The sequence below is a fragment of the Anguilla anguilla genome, chromosome 4 (assembly GCF_013347855.1).
Source record: "Anguilla anguilla isolate fAngAng1 chromosome 4, fAngAng1.pri, whole genome shotgun sequence".
Taxonomy (NCBI): Eukaryota; Metazoa; Chordata; class Actinopteri; order Anguilliformes; family Anguillidae; genus Anguilla; species Anguilla anguilla.
Window position 1 is genome coordinate 23,926,981 of NC_049204.1, and position 16,973 is coordinate 23,943,953.

Sequence of the window (16,973 nt, forward strand, 5' to 3'; positions counted from 1 at the left end):
GGAGTTCACTGGAAGGTGAGATTCAGTACAACACCCTAACTCGAAAATAATATTCCAGCTTTTTACTACAGTATTTTCCACTCTGCCACTAATTTATATTAGAATAGTTATTGTATTGCACTGATTGAGATTCACATCAAAAGGTTAAAGGGCAGTTAATGAGCCTAAATAAAAGTCCAATGTTCAATTGTTGAAGCTCTGAATTCTGAATCTCATTTTTATGAAATGAATTGACAAACCAAATCTATTGTGTTTCCATTATGTTCGTCACATCAATAGTATTAAGAAATATAATCAAATATCATTTATGATACAACATTAAAACATACAAATATTCATGTTCTTGTACACACAGCATTTTAGTCAGTCATGTATTTAAGCAAAACAATTGTTACTAATTTATTAAATATGGATGAAATAGTATGGCAATTGGATATTATATTTCCTTTATGGATTAACTTCTTACTTTGCCCTTTAATTATAATTCTACATAATTCCTCCAGAATGCTTAAGAACTGAGATTCAATAAACAGTAGAAGCATTGGTTTTGTGCTATCATTCTCTTTAATATCACATTTATTATGAATTTGCTGGACAAATTCACTTACAGACAGGATGCAGGTACATCTGTTCGTTTAATTAGCAAAATACTCCTCCAAGCCTACAACAAGAGCCTCATCTGTCTTTACACAGACACAAAATGTCATTTCTAAATGACTATATTATTACTGCCATAATTACCATCCAACCAAAAGCTTCACAACAGTAAAAGTGTTAAGCAGCAGGTTTGAGTGGCACTGGCAGGTGCTGCTGCCCTCTAATCCCTTAGTAGTATAAAAATCCATTATATTTCTACATTTTTACTCTATAATTGTGGTAGTAACAATCTGTAGTAAATGTCAGTTACATTTATAAATAAAACCAGGAGGGAAAACAAAGAGTGAAACAACAGATACTTTTACATAACCAAAGTCTAGCAGGAGTGGAAATTCTGTTTTGTACGGAACTGAGCTGACAGGTCCTCTAAACGGTCATGTGGCAGGCTCTTGCAATCAGCATAGAGTGGCTGGGGCTGATCTGAGTCAAGAAACTCAGGGCTGAAGGTCTCCTCAGGCACATTGACCTGCTTTACATTACCAGCAGCCTCTCCTGTCTGTGAGAAGTAGGACCAGCAGGTAGAGGCGGAGCCGAGGGAGGAAGTCTCTGAGGCCAGCACACTAGATTCCAAGCCTTCTGGGAAAGAGGAGGACTCCGGTATGCTGAAGGTGTGAAGATCGCTGGAGGAGGACGCTGAGAATGAGCGTGGCAGTCGTGGCTCGTGGAGGTTGAGTTTAGCTACCAGTGGTTTACCTACGGTGACCGTTTGCTTTTCATGCACCTCTTCGTCCATATTGGAGTATTGGTAATGAAGGCACACTGTGAACTTAAGTTCCTTCTGTAAAAAAAAAAAATATATATATATACATATATATATTTACAAACAGCTATCTGCCTAAAGTAAATCCCAAAGAAATACAAATGGATATAGCCATACATGTATACAACAAGTGCTGCATTTGCAACCATTGTAACCCAGAGAAATGGGGTGCGTTTTAAAGGAGAGTGACCTTGAGTCTTTGCAGGGCTCTGAGGCGGGTATAGAGTCTTGGGACCTCTGGCCGGTCCACAGTCTCCAAAGTAAACAGCAAACTGCCTGCATCCTGGGGAGTCTCCTGATTGGTCAGCTTCAAATCCACATCCACACCCTGTCACATAAATGATATATATATATGGGGATATGGCCCTTCTCCTGCACAATGACTAGATTGTCATTTAGATGAAGAGAGCCATTTCACTGCAGTCAATGGTGTTTTCCACATAGACCCCACTCTCACTATGTGAATCATTCACTGTTATACAGTCACCCAGCTTGTTCTGATTTTTCTAATGCCACTTATTTGTTTTTACCCTTGGACAGACCCAGCCCTGACCGGGGCTGACCTTGGCAGCATGCCTATTTCAGCAGAGTAAATACAAAAAATGCTAACTAATTTACACCTCTTCTCACAAGCTTGATTCGTATTCATTGAATGCCTTATGAGTACAGGCAATACATCACTTTCATAAGAAGTGCTTTTGTGGCTGTACCATCTTTACAAGGTATCTAAAGTGGAAGTGGATAGGGTTGAACCTCTGGAGAGAGAAATCATGAAACATTAATTCACTGAACTCTTAATACTGCATTTCTTACACCTCTAAGGAAATGAGTCATATGGAGCTACTTTGATAGCACTAAAACAGCAGTGGTGAGTAAGATGGAATAATCTGAGCTTGTAGTCCACAAAACCATTGCATAAACATTTGTAATTGATCTATCCAGAGAAATCATTAGACCTGACCCTACTCATTCATAAAAAAGCACAGAGCTCATTAATAGATACATTTTTTCACTGAAGGTGAGAGTTTTCAAGAAGACATCCATCACAGTCCAAATGGCTCTGCTGCTTGTACACTAAAAACATCAGCGCAATACTTCAGTCTGGCTATTAGCTAATGAACTGAGTCCACCCTCACCTCAGAGAAGTCAGAGAGCTGGGCAGTACAGGAGATAATGTCCTGGGGCTGATCCAATATGCGAGTGTAAATGATCATGATGTTGGAGAACTCGGCAGCAAAGCCCAGCTGCACCTTCACCCCACATTCAAAGAGCAGGAACCGGCTTTCTGGGAGCACTAACACAGCAAAGGGGACATCAATGACCAGGAAGTCACTGTTTTTATTAATCATCCTTATCCAGGTGACTAACAAAGATTTCATAGGAGGTTTAAATATGGTTGGATACATTAAACTAAATGAAACATTAACACTTGAAAAATCTTTTTAAATGGAATGAAGAAATGTAACAGCCCATTCTAATTTGTGAGGCATGTATTGCGAAAAGTTAACAATTACAGTATGTACTTTAAAAACAAGAGTTACATTCAAAAACTTAGTCACATAATCTGCTGACATCAGATGATAAAAGGTTTTAGCTGCCTAATGTTGGTGATCTGGTTTTAATATCCAACATAGATAGGACAAATTGCTTTTTCAGTTGATTGAGTAAATCAATTTTCCCATGAGCATGATATGGGCAGATATGTGAAGTTGTGGTACCCAAAAAATGTCCATTTATTGTCTTGAAAAACCACCATTTGCTTCACCTATGATTGCTTGCAGGTAAAATGTCTCAGTATGCAAATGCAAAACACAAAATGTGCAAGACAAATGTGCACATAAACCAAGGTTGAAAAATTCAGTATCAGCCCCAAAAATTGCCACATAACATTCAGCCAAAGCAAAAATCATTCACAAGCACCGAACACGTTTGGATGGATTTTCTGCGACCTTTAAAAAAACAAAATGGAGTGCGGGCGATCAGCAGCGGCGCGGCCTCACCGTGCGCGATGGCCCACTGCAGGTTCCGGGCCGACGTGGCCACGGGGCAGTCGGAGCTCTGAATGCGGTCGGTCAGGGCCCGGCGCTCCGACAGGTTGCTGCGGAGCTCCAGAGCCTGGCGCCCGCGCGTGATCTCACACTGGCCCATATCTGCACAGACATCAAGACCCGAGAATCTGAGTCTGCCATTTCTGCAGTTCTGAGATATTGGTTTTGTCACTTCCTTCCTAAAACTTCCTAAAAGCTGGAATTGGACCCAGTTTTGAAACTTTCACACATGTAATGAATGATAAATACAGTATTTATTTGTATATAGCACAATTTCTGACAAAAATGTCACTTAAAGCCCTATAATTCTCACGTCATGGCATCGCTGAGAGAGGGGGGAAATCTCAGACTACACAGGCCCCTAAGACCAAATCAGACTAAAACGCACCACAGAATCTATAGGGCTTTCCAATCTTAGCCGAAAAGGGCTGATGTGGGTGCAGGTTTTTGTTTCAGCCCAGCGCTAAGAGAACTGATTCTACTAATTCAAGTAATCAAGGTCTTCAGTCAAGACCTTGATAAGTAGGATCAGGTGTCTTATTGCTGGACTAAGACATAAACTGCCTGCACCCACATCAGCCCTTTTCAGATATGATTAGACACCCCTATACTAGACCTTGCAAGGATGAACAGATCATGGAGAATTAAGCAAAAAACTTTAAAAAATTAAGTGAAAAACAACAGAGAGATGAGAGATACTTTGAATGGAAGAAACAGAAACTGAATCAGAGGTGCTTGTAAACTCAAAGGCATGTCAACCAAACACAGGTAGAGGAAATGGAACTCGGTCAGGAAGAAAGAGCCACAGACCTTCAGCCACCCTGTCCAGCATGACTGTAACCTTCTCCTCTGCAAGGAGGCGCGTTTTAAGGAAGCTGATGAAGATCCCATTGGACAGGTCATCCTTATTGACCTCGTAGGCCTCAGCATCCACACAGCTACAGACACACAGACATCATGTTGCAGCATTTTGTGTATATATTTAGGTTCACGATAAAGAAAGGGTTTGCACTCAATGATAGATACAATTTTAACATTTTTATTTATCGTAGCACAAAAGAGTAAACACAAATGCACATTTCGACCAAAGTCTTCTTCAGCACTGCAAAAATGAAAAGTAAATATTTTAGTCCTTGTATTTAGACTTAAAATCTTATTCAAATTACTCTTTAGCTAATTAAAACAAAAAGATTGCCAATGAGGTGCGACTTCTGCGCATTTGCCAATGGGGTAAGACAATTTAACTTATCAAGCAAAAAGGAATTTTTTTAGTTTATTTTCTATTTGAGAGAAAAAAGACCTCCCTCCCTTATTGTTTCACACTAAAGAAAGCTCAATACTGAAACATCGGTTGTAAGTCTTCAATTAAAAGATATCACTTTAAGTGTGTATGAGGTATCTTTTGATGTGCGAGACCTTCTTTGTTTTTTGATTGCTTACTTTATTTGCCAATCACCCAATTTACTGAGCGCAGTAATTTTGGAACTTTGCTATTTGAAAAAATAAATAAGATTTTAAGGCTCATTATAAGACTAATACACTTGTTGAGACAGACTGTTTTGCAGTGAGTGTGCAGCAAGTGAGAACAATGCCTGGTAAAACTGCCATTTATGTTTACGTGAAAGCTGAAATGGATTGCACGGTTCAATTGACACTTACGTGGCATAGCCAAACACAATGTTGGCTGTCACTTTCAGGGGCCCAGGTTGTGGGATGATGTCATCATTCAGGTTTCTGAAACAAAATGGCTGCCATTAGCAAAGTCATAATATTCTGACAGTAGCATTATATTTGGTTCACACCAATCTGAAATGACCCTTTACTTGAAATGACACACTGTCCACAGATGTCTGACAACATCAAATCTTTAAAATGTACTATTTAAAGAAAGTTGCACATTTCAGAAGTTCTCTTCAATCATCTGCGGGCACCTGATGCAAGAGATGGGGAGAAGGGTACCGTTTGCGACACATGTCCAGCAGAAAGACGTTGAGGCCCGTCTCGCGCTCCTGCATGCGCTGCAGCACGTCCTGCACCCACAGACAGTGTTCCGAGGTGTAGGAGGCAGGGGCGTCAATGGGAACCATGAAGCTGTTCCCGTAGTTCTCATAGCCATGGCCCGCAAAGTACAGCAATCCTGAAGCATTGCAAGGCAGATACAAGGCAAGGCAATCACTTCATTTGATGTACAGATGTAAGCCATATGTTGAGTGAAATAAATGACAGGCTTTAAAAATTTTCTGGCGCAAAAGGGCGTATGTGTCGTGTTTTAGTATTAATATACATTACATTAGTTAAATAAAACGAGTAAAATTCACAATAACCAGTTTTGATGCTTGTCCATCCAAGATGCCTTATGGTTTACATATATACCCTAGAATGACATGATGTCAGTAAACCCAAGGTTTTGTATTGGCAAACAGCTGAGCAGTTTACAAAGGTGTTTTTTACTTTGGCCCAAAATAGAGATACTACACTCCGGGATGCCCACACCAGCACTGACCGTACACGCCGCGGTCAAGCAGGAGCAGGAACTCGGTCACAGCGCTGTGCATCTCCTGCCGGTTTAGGTCCAGTAGAGAGACAACTTTGAAGTCCAGCTGGCGCAGCAGGTTGGTGAGCTCGTGCACGTCGGCCATGGGTGCCCGTAGCTGCCGGTGGTACTGATAGTTCATGTTGCCCATGAGGAGGGCCACCTTGTCTGTGGCTGCATGGCACAGGGTGGGGTGGGGTGCAGAGAAACACTGTTTCACTGCGCATGTTTTTTTTTTTTTTTTTTAAATATGTTTTTGGGTTTTTCCTTTATTTGATAGGACAGTGTAGAGAGACAGGAAGAATTAGGAGGAGAGACCTGCGACAAAGGTCGGCGGTCGGATTCTAACCGCCGACGTAGCGGCTCGCACTGAGCATGTGGTTAGCGCTCTACGGGCTGCGCCACTAGAGGCCCACTGCGCATGTTTTTAACACAAACTCAAATTATGGTATAAAGACAGTGGCTGCAAATGGCCCTTACCATAGAAATGACTGAGCTGCCTGGCAGGAGGGAAACCTCTCACTTTTGAGGAAAAAGATTCATAAAGGGATTAATTAAAAGATGCTAATTGATGCAGTACCAACATTTGCATATAGAACACAAGACACATATCCTAGGAGAATATGCTTCAGCACAGGCAGTGTCCAGTGTTTCAATTCCTAGACAGAATCAACATGTACCTTCATCATCATCATCCCAGGAGAGCGAACCAGGACCTGCAAAAAGAGCATGTGGTCACCAAAAAAATCTCACAGTATAATTTACCTGAAAGACTTCAAGCTCCTTATCTCTTATGTCACAGGTGTCAGAATCCAGGTGGAATCGTGGGCACCAAGTTGACCAAAATAATTAGCATTATATTAAAATCTGTGACATAATGAATCCCCACTGCAACATCCTTACCAATCTCCACGTGGACCTGCTCACTCCAGACCTCATGGTAGAGATTATATACTCTGCAGCTATACTTCCCACGGTCAGCAGTGGTCACAGCGCGAATCTGGAGAAAAAAACACAAATCAGCCCCAAACCCATACAGGTCAGATACTTACAAACCAGTATATAAACACTACTGAATTAAACCTACACAACTCAAATACATAAAAAACTCACAGATGTATACTAAGAGACCTATCCATGTATTTACTATATCATCAAAGGGTTCCCGTTCTGAATGTGCCTTCAATTTCAAGTTCATCATCCATGTGAAATTCAACATGAAGCCTTCAAGGAATCATAGGAATATATAAACCAACTGTCAAACTGACGTAATATGAGCAAGAGAACAACCAAGTCCTTGTAGGTTCAGGATTTTTACCAGCTGTTCAAGAACAGTCAAATTTTCAATACATTTTCTGCTGGAATAAACATTATTGACATTGTTAAAACAGGGCTTTAGCACTCACCAGTCAAAGTGCACCTATAATAAAGTCTCTAGGACAATAATATATATCCTATGCATTTTGCATTCTACAATTTTACTTGACTAGCTATATAGATTAAAAACAATGAACAAATAAAATAAATCTTTGTAGGCATATTTCAGTGAAGTTCCTGATTATTATGTCTCTAATTTGGTGCCCACTTATTGTACTCACAGTCCAAGCTGAGAGTTTTATATGTGTTGCCACAAAGCTCTGACCTCGAGGCTGGGTTTGCTAGTAGCAGTTGCTAGTAGCAGAGGCTGCTTGTTGTGGTACCACTGGTACTGTGGAGGGGGGTTCCCCTCAGCCCGGCACTCGAGAAAAAGGCAGTCGCGCTCAGCGATGGTCACATTCCGGGGCTGCTGGATAATGCACAGTCCACTCCCTGAGGAGGGGAAGAAGCTGCTACTGTTAACTGAAAGACAGCCCCAGGGGATCCCCGCAATCAGATATGGAGCCAAGACACAGGAATTTACCCCCAAAGGCGTAAGATCACAAATATGCAATTTGAATGTTCTTAACTGAACATTCTAATGCTGATCACAACAATCACAACTGGTAATTGAAAGCAATGGGGTTCTAGAACGATGACTGAAAAGAAAACATTTTTTTAAAAACTCCTCAAAGGGTTAATAGAAAAAGAGATGAGACTTTGGTGCCGTTGAGGTCTACCTGAGCGGGAGTTCCCGGGCATGGCCACGCTGACCTGGGCCCACTGGGAGAAGACAAAGCTATCGCCGTGGTTCACACGGCAGATGTAGTATCCCTGCTGATTCGGACTGATATGGTTTAGGATCAGATCTGGGGCACTGCCATGTGGCACCTGCAACACATTAGATGCAACAGCAAACCAGCTTACTGACCGCACTACGATTAGTCACTTTAGCTAGTTAGCCAAGTTTTGTTTGTTGAATGTTCAAATATTTACATTATGGCTTGTTTCAAGCCAAGTGTAAGTTGTGTGTTCAACAGATTTTGTGTCTAGATGTGGTTGTGTCCATTGTTTCAAAAAAAAAATATGAACCACAAGCTTGGAGGTGCTGAACGCAGATGAAACGCTGTAACATTTATTTCTCATAAGATGTCCAAATAATATATCAGAGAGTTTATTCTACAGCAAATAACCCTGCCGGTGTTATACATTAAGATCACTGTAACTCACTTAAATACACCTATACTGAGGTCATAAGAATTGTATTAATGTCCATTTCCAAATTTCCATCTGTGACACAAAAAACAACAAGCAAAAACTGAAGCCTAATCATAACAAATATAAGAACATTTAATTTGCCACTTCACCTCTTCTTTTCCTTTGAACCACTGGTACCCCAGAACTGGGAAACCAATGGCCTGACAGCGGAGCACCACTCTGTCCCCTTCTGGTACCAGCTGGGATTGCGGCTGCACTGTAATCCGGATTTGCTCCATCACTTCACAAAACACACAACACACAAACACACAGCAATCAATTTAACCCCTGGCACATAGGGGAAGGTTTCAACTCAAAACATGATAACAAGTGTTTGAAGTAAATGTAAGTATCCCAAATATCTCCAGTTTAACTGCAAACCAGCATAATATACCATCGTGGAACACAGGCATGGTCCTAAGTACACGAGAGAAAGAAGACTATCAGGACCTCAAAGGCAGCCATGCTACAGACATCTTCCCTCTTCCCTCTTGCATCTTCTCTCTGTCTTTCATTTATAATCAAAAACTGCTAAAGAAATTAAAAGAATTCTGACAGATACCAGGTTCGTTATCTCTCAGTAATTGGCCTGCCCTGTTTACACTTAGCTTGTGACAATAACCTATAGTGGTGAGGTACTGCACAGCCTCCCGGTGCTCAATCTTCTTCAGGCATTGCAGCAGAAAACCCAGGGAACAGGCGCGGTCGGCCAGCTTGGCCAGCAGTAGGCGGCTGGGGCTGCCCCTGGCGCTAAGCACCTGGACAGAGCAGCCAATCAGCTCTTTTTCACTGCAACAGACACACCCCAGAGTCAGGGGTGTACACTTCACACACAGCAGGATTACATCACTGTGCACTGGACCTCACAGACACATATAAACTAAATGTGGCCTTAAAACACAAGTACCACTGAACACACATACACACACACGTTTTCATGTTAGGCTCATGCTTATAATTGAAGTTGATATAGCTAGCATATCTCTCTTCCACACAGATTTTCAAGACTATCCCAATGGGGGGAAAAACTCCATAATCTGAGCAGATGCTCAGGATGGAATAACTGAGAAAGTAACAACAACATGACTTAAAAAAAACACTTCAACATATTTTTCTGAGCAGGGAGTAGGCTAACTGTACACCACACTTCTCAGGTAGGTGACAAGGTCTCAGGTATCAGAAAACATTTTTTTAAAAGTAACAGAATCGTTTGTAAAAGCACCCAAATTAGGTCAACTACATAACACACAACAGCATTGGTTATAAGGAATCTGATTACAGCACAGTGCTGGCCAACCCATGTTAAAAATGGGGCAAATACTTATTCACAGCATTGTACATCTCTTTATTATTATGAGATGCTGTTATTGTTGTATTTGAGTTGACTTTCTCACCTGCATCGAAATTGGGGCTGCTTATTGACAGCATCTGCCAGTTGTCTCCAGCCACAATTTGGGTTGTCCAGCAAATCTGCCAGTTTGCTAAGTACGCTCTCTCTCAGGGTTCCCAGACCCATATTCCAGTCACCCATCTCTCACCTACAGCTGTCAAGGGCACACTTCACTGCCTATATGGAAACAGGAAAAACCTTTCCAGATTAACCCAAGCAATATAAAAAGAAAGGCAAAAATATAAACTGTTTCATGTACCCCAAACTGTAAGGATATCATGACACTTCGATGACATGAAGAGACAACAATCACTGTTTTTTCAACACTTTTTATTTGCTCAGTTGTCATTAAACCTAAACTTAATTTGCATACGAATATGAATCACTCGCAATCCACAAGTACTGTAAAAGTTGCAAAAATATAGACATTTTATTGTAACTAAGTGACATCAAATTCAGTTCTTTATCAATAAGGTTTTTAGAGTCTAAACAATTTCTAAAAAAACAAAATGGCAAAATGTTTATCTGAATTCTCCTGGGTCTACACTGTACACAGAAATGTAGTGTACACTGCTATTCAAAAGTTTGGAATCACTGAAAAAATGTTATGTTTTTAAAGACATTGGTACTTTTATTCACCAAGGTAATATTAAATTGATCAAGAAATACAGCCAATACATTGAAAATGTTACAAATTACTATTACAGTTTTTTTTATTATTCAGTTTCTGGGAGGCTGGCCTTAAAGGCAAAGTTTAAAAGAAAAAACCACTTCTGAAACTGGCAAACAAGAAGAAAGGTTAACATGAGCAAAACAACACAAAGATTGGATGTATTAGATATGTAGAGTATTGTTAATGGCATCCCTGAATGGTAGTGTATGTGTATGTATGTATAACCATTATCAGGTTTCTTCACTGGAACATTTCTCCACAGACAAACTTTCCTACTTTGGGGCAGAATCCATAGCCCCTATTATCTGCATTATCTAGTATGAAAGTGCTTATAAATGATACTCCAGGCTTCATGTTCTAAGAATGTACACCTTAAATTCTATTTGACAGCAAATTGGATGCAACACCAGGATCATTTTTGTGAGGAATTGTTGTTACTGTGTACCTGATTAACACATTAGCAATATAGAACAGTATTATACATTAATTGGAATTATATATTGACCCAGAGGTGTGCAACAACGACCGATCCAATTCAGAACTTTGTGCCGACTTCTCTTATTTAATTAGCTCAATCATATCTTGATCTGACATTTCTCTAAACACTAGCTATAGCCATAGACTGCTAGTGTATCCTAAATATTTTCCAGCGCTCAAGTACAGGAGTAACATAGTTCATAGAGCTGTCAGAAAATTAAACTAAGGTAATTGGTTGGAACAAAAACCAGCACCGGAACAAAAGCATTGTCCGATGCCCGTTTAACTTTTCTTATGTTTCAAGTTCATATTAATTTTACAGTCGAGTTAAGCGAAATTAAAATGAAGACAACATATAGAGAAGCACTGAATCAGGCGTATAATTAAGCACCTTTAATTTTGATTTAATTTTATCAACAAAATGGTACAGAGCACACCTAGACTATAGAATTGGATATCTGGATTGCTGGCTTGCAATTACAAATTGGATTCTGCTACAAATGTGAGGTGCTCAGAGACACAGAATGCTTTGTGTAACCGCACTCCCACAAACCCGGCCGTGACAGGCACATGCATGTAACAAAGCCAGCGGCCATTCAAGTTCCTGACAGCACTGTCTATTGATTTATATATTTATTTATAATATAATATATACCCCATATTTTTGTTAAATCAACATATTTTTGTTAAATCAAGAGAAATGGCGCCTATTAACCTGCAGTGATATAAATTAAGTCATTCTTTTTTTCTTGTTCGGAAGTTGTGAACAACAGGCAAAAGAAGGCTCTTCTATAACCTATACAGTAAAATTGTTACTCTAGTATACCGGGACCAAGTGAACGTTAGATTCTGGTTAAAGAAGAAGCTTGAACCGGTGATTTCAAATCTTTTGGACTTGCACTTTCGATTTGTATTTATTTCTTTATTTTAGTTCTCCATAGCATATGAACAAAAACCACCACAATACAGATTCCAAACTGCAGGCCACTTGAAATAACTATTACGAACAAAAAGCTGTAAACGATCACTTCGTGAAGGCTATATGGTAGTAGAAAGCCCGTGGAAAACTGCATGGTAGGCTACTGTAGGCTACGCATGTACACATCCTACATGTGTTGGTACTTCTTAACATTAGCCATACAATGAGTCTGAAAATGAAAGAAAAAAAGCCATAGTACTAATAGGCTAACTTTGACTGAGACATCTGTAGCTACATGGAGAAATATAGTATCAGCGAAGTGATGTAGCTAATACATAAAAAGTAGCCTATTATTCTACATTAACTCGTTTACCGGTTATCTCCTCTTAATTTTACCTTACCTGTTTGTGATTAGTCACCTCTTCTCGCTTCTTCCGGGACCTGCTAGCCAGTCAGCTAGCAATTTCACAAACCCAACGTAACAATCTAGTCCTGTATTTTGGTAAATTAAGTTTGCAAACTTTATCTAAGGTGATATGATCCACAACGCGCAAAATGAAAGTCCGTGTTTCTAAAGAGAGGGAAGGCGTGGAAAATCCGTGCTAGAGCTCATAGAAAAAATAATCTCGGAAGTAAACTCATCTGACAGAACGAATGAAAATATGAAAATCTTTCGAAAGACAAAATATTCTAGTTCCCTTTTCTCATTGCTTCCTCTTTTTCATAATTCATAGCTGTACAAGCGCGCGATTCTTTCCCGTTGAAAATATTTAACTTCACCTTGTCGGAGTATATAGCAAAAGTCGCAGCCGCCTCAGTAATATAAACTCTGTATGAGCCATCCAAGAGAGCCCTCGATGGTTTACACAATAGCTGCAATTGTGCTGCAGTTCTACACCCGCTCATGTAAGAGATGTAAATGTGTATAGGGCAATATTTTCAGCACAAGTCAATTTTTAAAAGCGTGTACTAAGTTATGTTTTTGTAAGTTAAATGTTTTCAGTAATGAACACAAGTACTTTATTTTCCTTTGCAACAATAAACATTACTTGGGAGAATGCACCATATCGGTACACGTACAAGAAATATGCATTGTGTTCTTGGATAGGTCCTAATATTGTGATCATCACCTATTTCCAGAACTTGCACTTTTTATGATATTCATCAGCCATTATATTATTTATAGTCATAAGGGCCCACTGCTCCTAAGTAACTGGGTCAAATGCAGAGGACAAATTACCCCACGGGGTTCAATAAAAGTATATCTTATTTATATCTTATCTTATTAAACAGTATTTTTATATCACCAGCATTACATTAAAATTATTTATAAAGGAACCTCGTTAGATCCACATTTGTCTTGTTGGAAACAGGAAGAATACAATGACATTCACAAACTCTGAAAACCATGACAAACTTTTCCCCCCATCATCAGGAACCCCAGGCCACAAGACGATCTTTCGAGTCCACTTCGCAAAAATGTCAGGCAGGCTAAGGATGCCTAAGGCGGACAGACTAGATTTGGTTTTTTTCATGAGAAGTAAAAACATCAGAACTAGCCAAGTCAAGTCCCACAAGACCATGCCTTGATGTCCAGGCTGAGCTTGTCTGTATAGCTATGAGCAAAATCAGCTGATAAGGTCCTTTAAAATCTTTTGCCCTTGCTTAACCTGTTGAAGCGCCACATGTGTTCCTTTCGCAGAACCTTCCAGTACTGGCGGCTCTCTGGGCCCAGCTCTTGCAACTTCTTAGGAGGCCCCAGATTCAGCTGGAACAGCCTGGTAAGGAGGAGACAGTTTGGGTATCACTGCTCAGAGCATGCATCAAAAAACTACTATAAGAGCAGCAACTTTTTACAGATAAAAGGCACCAAATGTCTAACAGTCACATTCCTCCAATAGGCCATTTTAGCACACTCACCACTCAGGGTACTCCTCGAAAGGACGCAGAGGGGGGTCCTGGCCTTCTTTGAAAATGTTGACCCCCACAGCATGAGTTGTTAACTTCACAGGATCCTTACACACATCTGGGCCCTTCAGAACCTCTTTTGTCATTCCTTTCCCTTTTCCTTTTGCGGCTGGCGAATAAAGACAATGGTGAGATATACCACCAACGTAATACATGTATAGACAGCTGTTCAAAAAAAAAAAATCACTAGTAGAAATACAAAGCTTCAGCTTCAATGTGTTCTAATCATCTTATTACTGTACATGTATGTGATGGTGTCAGGGACATTCATATCCACTATTACAAAACATTATGGTTAGGAAATTATTGTGGCTTGATATAGTCAGTGAAATATCACAGATCTCATTTCCAAGTAGTGTTAATACCAAATTGAAAGCAATTAAATAGAACTTGCATCTGCCTTTGTCAAGTTTTTTGCAGTTTAGTGGAGTTTCTTCCCGATGGAATAAGCAAAATTTCAAAAGAAAGGAGCAATCTAGGCCCTGGATTTTAACCTACCGGATGAGTGTGATCAAATGGAGTGGTAGATATGGTAAGAAAGAGACAAAACAGAGATACACTACTGAGAATGGGGCTTGCACTGTGCATGTAACCCAACTAAGTACCAAACAAAGCTGACAGCTACAGGTTTCACTTGACTTCACACAGGAAGTTCTGGCAGGAACTCAGGCTTTATCTCAGTAGACATCAAGCCAGTAACCTCCCACATAGCAGTTCTTACAAAAAAACATTTGGATTGATATCACCCATGAGTATACCAAAAATTCTTGCTGAATCTATTTTATTAGGTCTGCTGCTTTATTTGTGTATTTGCATATCAGCTGAGGTAGATGATCATTAAAGCAGGTCAGTTACTACAGCTATATTATAAAGAACAAAAACAGATGGAAAGGGAATGGCTTATGATGTAACTCTTTAGAGGCTGTGGCAATATAAATAACTCACTGGCCTATGTTACATGTGCATGTATTTTATGGGCAATGATGTGGTGCATCTACAAACCAAGCTCAGATGAAGATAGTACTGGTGTTCAAAATGGAAAGTGGTGTAGTCTACAACCTTTTCTCTTCACATCATGAGCTACAACTGAAAAATAATCAGTTTAACTTCCATTTTGTAGGAGAAAGATGAATTCATAACTGATTTTACAGACGGATTATCAGCAAATCTCTGTACATGGGGAAATACACCATCCTCTTCCCAACAGTATTAGGTAGAGGCTACTGTAGTATGGTGGGAGTTTCTGGAGTTTTGAGAAGTAATGTTTGGCATTTAAATGGTATACCATTTACTCCAGAACAACCAATTATAATATTGACCGTAAATAAAACAATAAGCAGGTATAGATAATGGATGGATGGATGGCTGGGAAAAAAACTAGCCAAGTTCTTGATGATATAATATCAATTTTTCACATTTCTGTCATTGTTTTTTGCAAATATGTGATTTGCAGACATTTTCTCTACAGAGCCAGCTAATTTGACTTTGTAGTCCATTCTAAAAAGTCTGTTTAGATAAAACTACTTGAGCTACATCAACACTCACCGACAAACTTCTCTATGTCGCACCTTCAGGGGAAACAAAATTGGTAAATAGCATTGGCCTAAGTTATATGTTTTGGGTAGGGACGAATCTAAAAATTATTTGTGCAGAGAAAAAATATGAGAAAGGGCACCAAACTGTGCGCAAGTACACACACCTCTAGTGCCCAGGTAAGCTTTCCCTGTTAGACCCCCTTAGCTCCACCCCTCGTTTCAGGATATACATATGGTGGTATAGCTACCACCAATCAATATGCATAGTGCTAATATTTTATCCACCAGCTGTCACATCATGAAGAAAGATGAGGCTACCTATATCAGTGACCTCTATTCCTGGTCTGCTGGTTTCTGTTTTCACCTTACCATCAGCAACCAATTGAGATCCAAAAAACTAGGTGAGGTGAGTTAACTGTGTAATTGTTAACTGATCAATTAAGTACCGAGTAACAAAAACCAGCATACCCTGCGGCCTGCCAGGAACAGGAATGAATGGACCAGGACCTAGATGGCGCTAAACCAGATTTATAAAATGCTAAACTAACCAAATCAATATAAATGTAGCATAATTAACTTTAAAGCACTTAAATATTTGGTTCTTTAAAGTTAACAAATTAACTAACATTATGTACTAACTATTAATAACTTCATGTAAAGTTAGCTGCCCACACACTGAAAAACCAGTTACTTCATCTAAATATCTCAATGAGCAGCAGTCTGCTTAATTAGTCGTGGATAAATGTATGACAGCTGCTATGGTTAGCTTTCTAGCTAAAGTGAAAAGTTCACTAGATTGCTATTGCTCAAGGCTTGCTGGTTGGCTAACAGTAAGCTTGAAGAAACTATTCGAGACGAATGAATTAAAGCTCGCTTTAAAAAAGAAAATTGAAACAAAAAACTTGCTCTTCCAAGCCCAAGGTAACCATATAGCTGAACATGTAGAGGTCGTGTTAATTAGCAATGCAATAGGATAGAAGGGCAATGAATAGACTTACTGGGTTTCTTGGCATATCCGCATGCCTGGATTTTGTAAATAATGCCGTTGATACAATGCCCAGTATACGTATTTGCCGCGAATAATTTCAATATATTTGCAGAATTAAACACAACGTGTGCTGCCATTCTTATTTCCTCAAATCACCTCGCTTCCACACATATGCACACACACAGCTACATTCAGGCTATATCATTGCATGCAATAGTCGCTTCCATTATACTTCATTTCCGGTCATGTGCAAGGTACTTTTCTGCTTGCTGAAACGATGTGCAGGTCAATTTACATGTATGTAGTTCAAGACTGGACTGATAACGGGCCCATGTGAGTACATTGCATAATTTAATAAATAGTATACCGTAACGAGAAAAACAGTTCCAATAAAATCTCTCGCACGTTTAAA

General features: G+C 39.7%; 1 protein-coding gene across 2 annotated transcripts; it reads right to left on the bottom strand.

The window, feature by feature from the left end:
* Positions 1–545: 545 nt before the first annotated feature.
* On the bottom strand, positions 546–16,808 carry malt2 (MALT paracaspase 2). 2 transcript variants are annotated; one of them, XM_035416055.1, is made up of 19 exons: positions 16,572–16,808; positions 13,991–14,147; positions 12,472–13,848; positions 10,006–10,178; positions 9,234–9,400; positions 8,722–8,852; positions 8,095–8,245; positions 7,641–7,807; positions 6,902–6,998; positions 6,679–6,714; positions 6,479–6,520; positions 5,969–6,172; positions 5,425–5,602; positions 5,125–5,199; positions 4,276–4,403; positions 3,418–3,567; positions 2,554–2,711; positions 1,608–1,745; positions 546–1,435 (listed from the first exon to the last, which is right to left on the bottom strand). In XM_035416055.1, exons 4-19 carry the CDS (start codon positions 10,140–10,142, stop codon positions 974–976), a joined length of 2,421 nt encoding a protein of 806 aa, XP_035271946.1. In that variant the 5' UTR covers positions 10,143–10,178; positions 12,472–13,848; positions 13,991–14,147; positions 16,572–16,808; the 3' UTR covers positions 546–973. The 2 variants fall into 2 exon arrangements, with proteins under 2 accessions (XP_035271946.1, XP_035271947.1); XM_035416056.1 differs by lacking the exons at positions 9,234–9,400; positions 12,472–13,848; positions 13,991–14,147; positions 16,572–16,808 and having other exon boundaries at positions 10,006–10,169.
* Between the last annotated feature and the right edge of the window lie 165 nt (positions 16,809–16,973).